The 12,302-nt window shown below is 39.1% G+C and overlaps 1 protein-coding gene across 3 annotated transcripts in view; it reads right to left on the reverse strand.

The window, feature by feature from the left end:
• DOCK4 (dedicator of cytokinesis 4) overlaps positions 1–12,302 on the reverse strand; it is a 437,391-nt gene that overhangs the window by 195,309 nt on the left and 229,780 nt on the right. For all 3 annotated transcript variants that reach the window (XM_004741945.3, XM_004741944.3, XM_004741943.3), the window contains exons 9-11: positions 7,323–7,404; positions 5,975–6,035; positions 1,887–2,019 (exon numbers count right to left, since the gene is read on the reverse strand). In XM_004741945.3, coding sequence (XP_004742002.2) covers positions 1,887–2,019; positions 5,975–6,035; positions 7,323–7,404 — 276 coding nt within the window. The remainder of the gene's footprint in view (positions 1–1,886; positions 2,020–5,974; positions 6,036–7,322; positions 7,405–12,302) is intronic.

The raw sequence follows: 12,302 nt of genomic DNA on the forward strand, positions 1-12,302 counted from the left end.
TGTGAGGGAGCGTCTCCCATAGGCAGAGCTGGATTTCATGGGTCTTCTTCAGCAGGCTGCATAATGAGGGGGAGGATGTGACCATCGGTCCTGTTTTCCCAAAGGCAAGATAGAGTGCTTGCTACACATGCCTGAGACTGTTTATAAGGAATTCTAGTTTTCTTAAAAAGCAAGGCCACACAATAGCATCATTATCACATTACTGGATGGTGGTAGTTTTCTTAAAAAGCAAGGCCACACAATAGCATCATTATCACACTACTGGATGGTGGTGAACACCCAAAAGCTTAGGACCTTTGACATCTCAAATTCTGGAGTCAGTCCTGACTTCAAATCTGGTTCCTGTTCTTATGAACCCGGTGACTTGGGGCATCATCTAGCCTCTCTGTCCCTTTACGTGGAAATCAGAGCCAACAGCACCTGCTTCATGGGTATGTCATGGGGATAAAGTCACATGATACATGGAAAATGCTTAACACAGTTCCTCACACATAGTAAGCACACTATAAATGGTGGCCATTCTCCCCAGAATTATTTCAAAACCACTGCATTTAATGATCACCAGGAGAGTTTGGAAAGAGGATTATCATGGAAATTGAGGGCCACCACATGATAAAAAGAGTAGTGAGTTTTACTACCTGCTAGTTTCACCGAAAGTTTGCAAGTTAAAATCAAGGTCACAGATTTTATCCCTCTTAAAAGAGAACAGACAGAATTGCTGGTCCTAAACCACAGGCTACAGACAAATCTTTGTCAACTAATTAGCAAATATGTGGCATAGGTCCCAGGGGCACTGGGTGGAGAATGGATAAATCCATGAAACCCTCCAGCAGTGGTCAAAATCAATTTGAAGTCTATGTCCTACAGGCAGTGGGCCACTCATATGAACCCAACATAGGAAAACTATTGGCATATGTTGGGTTTATCAGCTCCACAGACAGAAATGAAACTCAAACAAGCTCGCTCATGGAGGTGGCCAGCCGTATGGTCTCCAAACAAGAATGAGCCCACGCCCCTACCCATTCCCTCAACCCAGAGTGAAGGAATTACAGTATGGCAACTCTCAATTTTCAAACCTCTGGGGAGATGCTCAGGGCAGGGTGGTCTGAAACCATGTGCATTTAAAAAAAATCAACCAACTGATTTGGAGTACATAAAGTGATTTTCTTAGTGGAGTGCCAAAAGTTAAATATCTCCCCACAACATCAACAACAACAACAACAACAAAAAAGAATATTGAAGTCCTAAGCTCTAGTACCTCAGAATGTGACCTTATTTGGACACAGGGCCTCTACAGAAGTAATCAAGTTAAAATCAGGTCACTGGGGTAAGGTTCCAACTTAATATAACCATGCCCTCATAACAGGTGGAAATATGGACACAGAGATGAAGGCAATGCTGGGCAGTATCACAGAACACTGAAAACAACCAGAAACCACCAGAAACTAGGAGAGAAAGGCACAGAATAGACTGTCTGTCCCAGCTCTCAGAAGCTATCAATCAAGCCACCACCCTGACCGAGGACTTGCCACCTCCAGTTTGTGGCATAGGCATAGTTTGTGTTAAAAACTATGTCCGTTTTCCAAGAACAAATGAACTGAGGGTAAGGACAGGTTCGGTTCTTATATTCAGAGGCGGTATTCTGTGACATGGATGGTCCAGCCCACGCTAATGTGTTTGTTTTCTTGGGTTCTTGATTTCACAGTTCCTCTGACTGCTGAACGGGCTCGCCCGTGGCAAGTCTCCACATTGAGTTTGGGAGGGGTGGCTCATGAACTCAACCCCGCCCCCTGTTCTCCCATGACCCCCTTGGAGTGACCTTCACCACATGGCATCCACACGTGCCCCCACTCCCGCCCCAGCCCATCCATGGGCGTGCTTCTTACATGTACACCTTCAGGATGAGGTCATCTTTTGTATCTCCAGTCAGAAGGTCGGCAATGCTAAGAACTGCACAGCCAAAGGGTCGCCGGTACTGGGTGCTACAGGCATTCTTTTTTCTCTCTGCTCCCATTCGACCTGTTCAATGGAAAAGCAAACATAACCCATGCAGCCACTCGACCAGTGCACCTTCAGCGGATACAGAGACCCTAACCTAAATGGAACTGGGCAATGAAAGGGTGCAGGAGATGTTGCTTCAGTTCTTGACTCTCCTTTCCAGGCACCTTGTTGTGTGACCTCGGGCTCATCGATGAAACTTTGGGCACCAGCTGTCACCAACGAAACATGGAGACTGGAGCTGATCCTCTGTTTGGGAACCCTTCCCCAAGGATTCATGAAGACAACCCAGGAGGTCTGGGTCAATAAATGCCAATAATGGTGCCATTTCATTTTTCTATTTTTGAGAAAAGTTCCATACTTAAAGAACTATTTCAAATATTTCACCTTTGAAAGGAAGCAATGTGAGATTCCCTGAAGCTAAAACAAGTAAGCAAAGATGATCAAATGAGTGTGCAGGTCCCTTTCCTGACCCAGGGCTCAGGCTGATTAGAATTCAGCCAATGGCTAAAATCTCCTGGGATGCTTTTCACTCTGACACAGTTTCATCTTGTTTCAATTGTTATATATTTTTAAGTATGTTATGGAGATACTGTTTTAATTTATTATTATATTTGCCAATGGATAATTTTGAAGACAGAAAGCAGATAGGATTCTGAAGCTGAAACATAATAAGTTAATGTGAGGAAAAATAATGAAAAAATATGCAAATCTGTTTCCAGATGCTTGGCAACGAACGGGTATAGAAGTTGTTTTCCATCTGAGCAAAATTCTCCTATAGCACATCTAGAGCACTCCAGCACTTCCCAAAGCCAATGGTAAAGGAGTACCAAAGAAAAGCAAGGCGGGGGGGTGGCAATATCTAACTGGCTTTTATTTATCAGTAATACAGTAAAATTACCACACCAATGCATCATTTTTAGGGAAATGCTTACAAATAGCATGAAAACATCTCATTTTATCATTTAGACTCAAAACTAGAAAACAGGCCAGTTGCTCTTTAGATATACAAAATTTAAAAAATCACATTTTCATGACCTTATGCTTTAATATGTAGCTAAATTTCAACCCACGTTTTAACATAAATTACACTGGCAAATCAAACACTGTCCTGTCATACTTGAATTTAACAACCAATTATACTTTACTCACAAAAGTCACAAATTTAAAACTCTGATCACTCGTGAAAGGGGGGAAAGAAGTCTACGGTATCTCTATTTTAATTATTATTACAGATTGCATTAGGATGAAATGTATCCTCCTATCTTTACCAACATCACAATTTATGTTTCTTGCTTAATCATTCCCTGGTAAATGCAAGACAACAGAATGACTGGAAGATTCCCAAGTGGAGTATTTCAAAAATCACTTAACATCACACAAGAAATTTAGTTGTAAAAAATAAAAACAAAACCCCTGAAACTCTCATCATGATTACTTCCACGGACTCCTCTAGCTCTAAATTCCCAGAAGTTTAGGCAGGGCAGGCCTAGCACCCTGATTTTTTTTTACCCCCTTTGGCTAGAACTGCAGGTGTCTGGGGGGAGGACAGCCCCATACAGGGGTGCAGGCAGCCATCCCCTGCAACTTGAGAAGGCGGCAGGGAGGTTCCAGTCCCTCTCTGATCGCTGGGCTAGGCCCTCACACCCCTCATGTCCTCAGATCCTCAATTTCAAGTTTTCTTTCCTATGTCGGCAGGCACCACTCTTTGGATACCAAAACCATGGTCGGGTCCTGTGCTGCAAAGACTTGATGCCAGGCCTGGCGTTCCCCATTCTAGAATTAATAAAAGTTCACAGTTCTGGTCAGATTTCCAGGAAAATTCTCAAAGCAGAAAGGAAGGCATAGGGAAGGTTAAAAAATATTTAGTAATATTTAGCAAACAGTGTTAGCTACCAACTAAAAGCCAAAAGGAGAAACAGAGAGGTAGTAAAACCTTGAGTAGGGTGGCCAGGAGGATATGGAACTATTTATTTCTCTTTTTTTCCCCATCCTCCTCTGAACAATCAAAGATCCAGGCTCAGTTTCTGAGGCAAGGTGCCATTGCTCCCGTTCTCTGCAGCCAGTGAGGGTCAGCATGCCCTTTTCTTACTAAAGCAGATACAAGGGACATTCTAGAAGAAGAGGTATCTGTCCCTGATAGACAAGAATCCTCTGCTCCTTAATTTCATTGCAGCAGACGAAGCCTTGCCCTTTCTCAGAGTTTCTTACCTTTAATCTAATTTCTTCCCAGTCTCAAAGTGTCAAAACAGTAAAAGGGACCCGATCATCAGGCAACTCTTGCAGTAATCTCAGTGTCAAGCTGAGACCAAAGCTCAGGGGCAGAAATGGGTAACAGGTAATTTCCGATTCAACGTTCATTCTGGTGGCTTAATGATCATAAAAATCTTAGGAAAAAAATGCAATTACTAATCTAATGCCGCCTATTTGAAAGGCAGCTGTGTGACTGGTAACATGCACATGGCTTCCGAGGCAGTAGGGGCCTCCAGGCCCTGGGCGAGCAGGGCCTGGAGCCTCCCTGCCACATGTGTTTCTACCACCCAAAACCTACAGATATCTTCTAGAAAGTTCTGAAAGCAAAAGGAGTTTTTTCTCTTGATACTGTAGAAGATTACATTCAATGCAGCATTCACATGAAGGCATCTAAAACCACATTTTACATGAACAAACGGCATTATGAATTTGAATGAAAAGAACACACTCTCAAAGAATTATCTAACAAACTGCCCCCAGCCCCTCTGGGAGCCTAAAAGCTTTCTCTCATAAATAGTCAGCAGCACACATTCCAACTTTCTCAATATTTTTAAAGATTCTTTCTAATTTTTTCCCCATATATACTCACTTATAAGAAGAAAATTAAAATGAAAAAGTTTACTTCTTTTTCTTTTTATTTCAACAGCTCCTCAAATCAAAAAAGAGCATACAATGAAACTGGGTTTTCAGAACTGACTTTTATAAGAAAAAATATATGGAAAATCCATGTTAGGATGGCAACGTGTTTTTATAGTCTCTCTCAGTACACAACACAGCTATCAGATGCAAAAGAGAAAAGACTATAGAAATAAAAGTCACTATGCAGGACTGCATGGCAAGACATGACTATGGGGTAGAAGTATTCCCAAGCAAAGAATGGAGCACAGGCAGTGAACAAGTGGGAACCAGTTCCCAGTATCAGCTGGTTAGCTTTAATAGAAAAACGGTGTAGGATATGTCATACTTCATCGTACCTAGCACCTCTGCCATAAACTACCTGCTTTTAGGGGCATTTTATGAGTAAAAACAAGTGAACTTATTCTGGCTCTGTTGTGCAAGTTCAGTGTGGAACACCCAAAGTGTGCTCTGCAAGATCTTAATAACTGTTACATTTATTACATAATAAATGTTACATTATGCAAATGTTTCCATGGTCAAATCGAATTTGGAGAAAACTAGGGCCAACAAAGTCAGAGAAGCATTTTAATATTTCCCTGGAGGACTTCTGAGACCCTTTAATGAGCTGATGATATTATAAAAGTGGAAAAAATATATAGCATTCAGGGTTTCATAACCCTTTACTTGTCTAGCACTTTTTGCAATAATGCTCTGTAGCATTCTGCACTTTGGAAAATGCCAATTAGTATATAAAATTTTCATAAACTTGTAGGAAATCCAGATCCTAAAGAAGTTTAATTGATGCTGTTAACAGAAATTAGAATTTAAAAAGACAAATAAGAAATTTTGAGTCAAATATGTTTATGGAGTCTGACAAACTACCTAATGACTTCTATGGGAAGAAAACAAAGTCTATGCATGAGGAAGACATCCGTGAGTTTGGGGAGGCATGGGAACAATCCCAAATGTGGTGATTCTCAGACTCCAAACTGGCTTTCACTGTTTTCTGATCCAGACAGCAAAGAGATCACACCAACACAGAGACCTTTCAGCATTTCTCCCCCTGTTCTATCACACCTATCACACCGGCAAGTGTTAGACTTACCAATTCGGATAATGTGCACAGTGATATAGACGTCCCTTCTTAGCTCACTGCTACCTAAATCCTATCAAAAAAAAAAAAAAAAGTGGGATTATTTTAAAACTCACAAGTTATATAGAATTATTAAAGGTCATAGCACATTAGTTCTACAATTAACAGAAGACAAAGATAATGCAGACATTCTTAATGGAATTTTGTAACAGAAGCATATAATTCAAATCCTGTTCTAAAAATACCACTTGATCAAATTAACACTCTTAGTCTATGGATGTCAAATGATGCTTAAAAGAAAAAAAAAAAAGGCCCATTCTATGATAGCCAAATTATGGAAATAGCCCACGTATCCACTGACAGATAAATGGATAAAGATGTGAGACACACATGCACACACACACACGAAATGGAGTATTGATGGAGTATTAGCCAGCCATAAAAAGAACAAAATCTTGCCATTTGCAAAGACAGGGATAGGGCTAGACAGTATTATGCTAAGCAAAATAAGTCAGAGAAAGACAAATACCACATTTTACTCCTATGTGGAATTTAAGAGACAAAACAAATGAGCAAAGGGAAAAAGAGAGAGACACCAAGAAACAGACTCTTAACTACAGAAAACAACTGATGGTTATCAGAGGGGAGCTGGGGGGGATGGGTTAAATAAATGATGCGGATTAAGGAGTACATTTGTGGTGATGAGCACTGGGTGATGTATGGAAGTGCTGGATCACTATACTGTCCTCCTGAAACTAATATTACACTGTGTTAACTAACTGGAATTTAAATAAAAACTTAATAAAATAAAAATACCACTACAAGTTTACAGGGTAAGTCTACTGATGTCAAATAATACATTAAAGAAAAAGTCTTTTTTAAATTTCTCACTCAATCATTCTTTAACCATTTAATTAAGTACATCCTAAATGCTCTATGTCATGCAGAGTGTAACAGGCTCCAACATAAACCAAAGGAACACAGATGTGTGTATGAATGGTGGTATTCAAGATTCTGGGCACTAACTGTACTTCAGTGTGTTTGTTTTGTTTTGTTTTTGTCAAGCACTTATACTTTATTTTATGGTTTACATTATCATGTTCAATTAGCCAACATATAATATAGCAATAGTTTCTGAGGTAGGGTTCCATGATTCATTAGTTGTGTATAACACCCAGTGCTTACCACAGCACATGTCTTCCATAATACCCAGGCCCGCAGCCCTGCCCTCCTGTACTGTGAGTGTTATTTACAAAGGTTAAGGGAAGTCACTATGTTCTCTCACAATAATTTATTTCCTCAAGAAACATGAAGTACAGCTGGAAAAATCCGCCTCTGAGAAGAAACAAGATCCACCTACCACAAAGAGAGAGCAATGTCGTTCTGGTTTATCTGGGGCTTTGGGAAGTCCATTTCTATTCAGCCTCAGGAAAAATCTCTCACTACAAGAGAAAAAAAGTTTAATATACTGAAAATTATTTAATATCTAAGGACTCATCACTCTTCTATTTACTCTTCATCTTAAAAGGTAAACTCAAAACATATTAGGTCCTTCATCTGATGTCAAACTGCTATTGTAAATTAGAAGCACACCCAAGACAATAAACATTTACTTCACTTCTGACAATACTGGCAAATCAGCAAGAGCAGAAAACATAAATATCTATGCAAACAAAAAGATTAACCTTTAAAAGAACAGGTTTCTATATCAGTGATACCACATTCTTACTATTCCAAAAAGTGGAACTAAGTAAGTGCAGGAAAGGAAAAAAACGGACCTACCATGTTTTGTGTGTTTGTACCTAAGAGTATTGTTTTTCATGTTGTGTGTCATGTATTTAATGAACATCATACAAGGAGTGGTAACCATCAAGCAGAAGGCTTAATATTTTATGCTCTTATAAATATATCATCTATAGCACCAAGAGAAGGTCCAAGAAATGAAACCTGAATTTGCGCTGGTTCATGAAGAAAAAGGAGACCTTAAATTCCCCACAGAACTTGCATATGAAAATACAGGGTCACCATATTAAAAACAAACACAAATACTATTGATCAGCTACTAATTCAAATCAATATATTTGTGGATGTCATTTAGATCCAAGGTAATGTTACCCATTTATATTCAAATATACCCATTTATATTCAAATAAACAGAAAAATAAGTAAGTAAAATAGAAAGAATATCAACCAGAGAAAAATGAATGTACCAGCAACCATGAGCTTCTGAATTTCAATATCCTCGTGCCTATGACAGAATCAAATGGCTGCCCACCTCAGGGAGGAAACACAGCCAACACCTACAGGATGCAGGACCAGGGTATTAGCACACAGTGTGGCCAAGGTTAGATTTGCTTTAGGCTGAGGACCAAGCAGGGAAAGAGAGTGTGGGGCGTTAGTGAGGCTCGGACTAACTCACCATGCTGATTCACCACTCCACCCTTGCCTTAAATACTGGCTCTGTCAACGCAAATCTCCCTTGTCTCGTGCAGGAGAAGAAATAAGAGCCATAACCACATCTCTAAGGAAGCATATGGATAAGAATTTATGACTGTTTTGGAACATTTTTATTCTCTTTTGTGATTTAAACCTAGATAGATACACGTAACAGATTCAACTACCTGGCTTACCATGTTTTTCTTTATTCTTACATGATACCTATTCCTGCCCTCTCATATGAGAAAGGGCAAGCAATGTACGTTTCTGGGGGGTCATCCCATACCTATTATCTGTGGGGTTTGGGGGTATTTTTCCAGAGAGCAGTGGCTGACGAGGTCTGAGGGATGAGAATACAAATTGTTGCGAGAATTCTCAAGTGAAGCTAATGTTCCCACATGCTACAATTCTGAAGGCCAGTCTGGGAATGAAAGATCCAAAAGGATGCAGAGTTAAATTTCTATTACCCAACCGTCATTTACTCTACTTCAAGGAGGACTGTAAGCTTTCTTCACAGCAGAAGAAAATTCAGTACTATTTCAAATTTAAGATATGCTTGAAGTAAATGTGTAAAAATTCATCTTCAGATAAATGAATGATACTTAAATAATCATACTAGGTAATACTATTTTTGTTAAGAAGTCACCATTTGATGGCCACTCTGCTAAGGACTTAATGGGAATTGATTCATTTAATCCTCATTCTGCCCTTATAAAGACAGAACTACTATTATACCCATTTTATAGACGGGGAAACTGAGAAATAGTAAATTATATTGTCCAAGATCACAGATCCGGTGCACGCCTGAGAATTGATTCTATCCCATGTGTTAATTCAAAACCTTTGTACTTCAACTGAATGCTATAAGGTTAGTCTTTTCGCTGCTTTATAGAAATAAAGAGCAAATATTTCCAGAATATTGAGATAAGAGAGAAGCCGTCCATCTGTTTGGGACACCCACTGATTTGGTCAAGGCTGGTCCTAAGAGTACAGGGTCACCCTCCCCACACCCTTCTTGGCCTCATGGGAATGAAAGCAGCAGAAATATATTTTAGCAGGTTTCAAAGCAGTCCCTGGCTTAAAATAGTTCCTTGGTAATTTGTTCAAGGAAACATACCTAGAAAAATAAATAGGAAAATAGAATTATTTTATTAAACAAATGCAGAGCTCCAAAATGATTTAAGAATTTGGCTTTAGTTAATCGACTCTCTTGAGATTTAAGACTGGAATTTGGTTTTGCGTCTTAGTCATCAAAGAATGTTTATGGATTATACGTTAGCCCCAAACACAGGCAATGTGACCATCTTCCCCTCTTCTGTACCACAGACAGCATCTGCTACTTTATATTTTTATATATTGTTGAGATGCACTTATGTTTGAGGTTCCTCTTTATCCCTACTGGAATGTTTACATCATATTGACCTTTATCTTCTGGTGGGCCAGTCTAAAATAATGAATACCAATAAGATAATATACAAAAGTCAACAAGGCATTCTAGATATGAAAACCTTAACTTTAATACTGATATAAAATACCACTCCATATTTGCAAGCTTCATCAATATTCTGGTAAAGTCATGTTTCCTAAAGTATTCTATTTCAGAAAGAGATTCCTTTTGCTCTGTCACTATTTTAATTTCACCAGTCTAGACAGAATCCTGATTATGCAAGTATTATACTATATCATATCCTGTTTCAGAAAGAATATCAATATGTACTAAGCCAATGACATATCCCCTCGCTGAAGCATGCCTTAAGGGGAGATAAAAATAGACTGACAAAGGGTACTACGGAAAAATAACTCAAGTGCAATTTAAAAAAAAAAAAAAACAGACTTCTGTTGGGGTGCCTGGTTGGCTCAGTGGGTTAAGCCTCTGCCTTCGGCTCAGATCATGGTCTTGGAGTCCTGGGATCGAGTCCCGCATCAGGCTCTCTGCTCAGAAGACAGCTTGCTTCCCCCTTTCTCTCCGCCTGCCTCTATGCCTACTTGTGATCTCTCTCTCTCTCTGTCAAATAAATAGATAACATCTTAAAAAACAAATACAGATTTCTATTAAAAGGGAAAAGAAAAATCTTTGTGGCCAATTTAAAAAAAAAATCTTATTTAGTTAATGACAAGTCATTACACAAACTCAAATCTCAAATCAAGTTCTCTTTAGCTTTGGTAATACAGGACCTATTTAACCAGTAAATGGTTTCAGAGGTAAGAAGATGACCTATAGGAAAACATTTCAGAATCTTTGAATTACAAATAAATATCCCGCCACCCCATCCCCACCCCAAGTTTGGACAATACCAAAACGTATGTCTTGAAGGCCGGGGGAGAAAAACTGAACAAATCACCGACGTCGCACTCTGGTACATCTTCTACAATTCTCTCACAAACTTTTGTGGCCACGCACAAAGGCATTTTTGAGACTCTACTCTAAGGAAAAGGGTGGCTTCTCCAATTAGAAAACACAGTTGGTTTTTGTGAGCTTAAAAAGAGTCCTTTTTGACGCGGTAAGATGTGAATATCTCAATTACATCGTTTACATTTTTTTCCTAATCATAACAGGTGTGTGTGTTCCTTGCTAATACACTGTCAAGAACGAGAGTATGGGGTGATCATCATTAACCTTTACATCCCCAGCTGCTAGCCGATGACCTGGTACTTCCTCAGTGGTTAATTAAAGACTGAACAGATATAATCTTTTAGAAAAAAAATACAACACAATCCCAATAAGTGAGGAGATTTATTTGCATTCCTAAGTTTCCCTCTCTTCCCCATAATGTCCTTTACTTTATGGTGAGAAATACATGAAATTCTCCAAAGAGACATTTCAATCAAGGGCACCTCCCCACCAGATGTGAGAGTCACCTAAATAACTTCATGGCACCCCATATTTTAGATCATGCTTCTAGCCTTGTCCCCGTGTACATTTTATATCTTTGTTATATTAAACATATAGTGATGGAAAAATCTACAGTGAAATTATATATTTCCAAATGAGAATACTGTGTCCTTGATCACTAAGGAATAAGTAAATAGAAACAACTCCAGAAACACTGAGAAATGTGAGCTGATATTACCAGCCAGGAAAAAAAAACAATCCTCATTTGACTTTGCCATATACTACCATGTTCTCCCAGAGGGAACTTCTGAGAGAAATTTGGTGCCCACCTGAATTCCATGTGTAAGCCATTATAAATCATTTTATATTATAAATCAACAAAGACAGATTCTTTCTTTTTGGAAATAAAGCATAAAAAAAAAAAACCCATAATTACTTATTATCTATGACTTGCCTTCTTCTAACAAGGATTTAAGGAAACCAAGATAATGAAATAAGAGTGTAAACAAGCATCCCCATCCTGGGCCCAAGAGAAAAATTGTACAAGTAAATATTACCCTGTGCTGGGTACCATGACTTACACTTCACATGGATTTTCTCACTTACTTCTCACAACCACCCCATGTGGTAGGAACCACCTCCAACCCTACTTTGCATATGGGGAATCTGGGGCTGGGAGGTATTAGGTAAATTGGCCAAACTTGCATGATCAGCAAGGGTGCAGCCAGGAAATCAATTATTCAGGGCCTGAATCCAGAATCTCGGGTCTTAACCACAATACTAAGCAGTATGTAAAAGAACAGATTATCGTGAATAAAGCAGAGTAAGACTAACCATGTCATATGAACGGAGGGTTGGTATTGTGAATATTTTCAATAAAATAAAAAATAATAACGAAAACGCATGAAACTGAAAATAAATGACTGACTGACAGAATGAATGAATGAATCAAGCCAGCCAGAAATGTATCTGTATTTAGGGAGTTTACATCTGTGTGCCTGCTCAGTTGTGCCACCGCATTCCGACGTACTCAAAAAGATCTCTGATAATGAAGAGTGTTATTTCCATGCA

This window comes from Mustela putorius, unplaced genomic scaffold (assembly GCF_011764305.1).
Source record: "Mustela putorius furo isolate JIRA1106 unplaced genomic scaffold, ASM1176430v1.1 tig00003845_pilon_pilon_pilon, whole genome shotgun sequence".
NCBI lineage: Eukaryota > Metazoa > Chordata > Mammalia > Carnivora > Mustelidae > Mustela > Mustela putorius.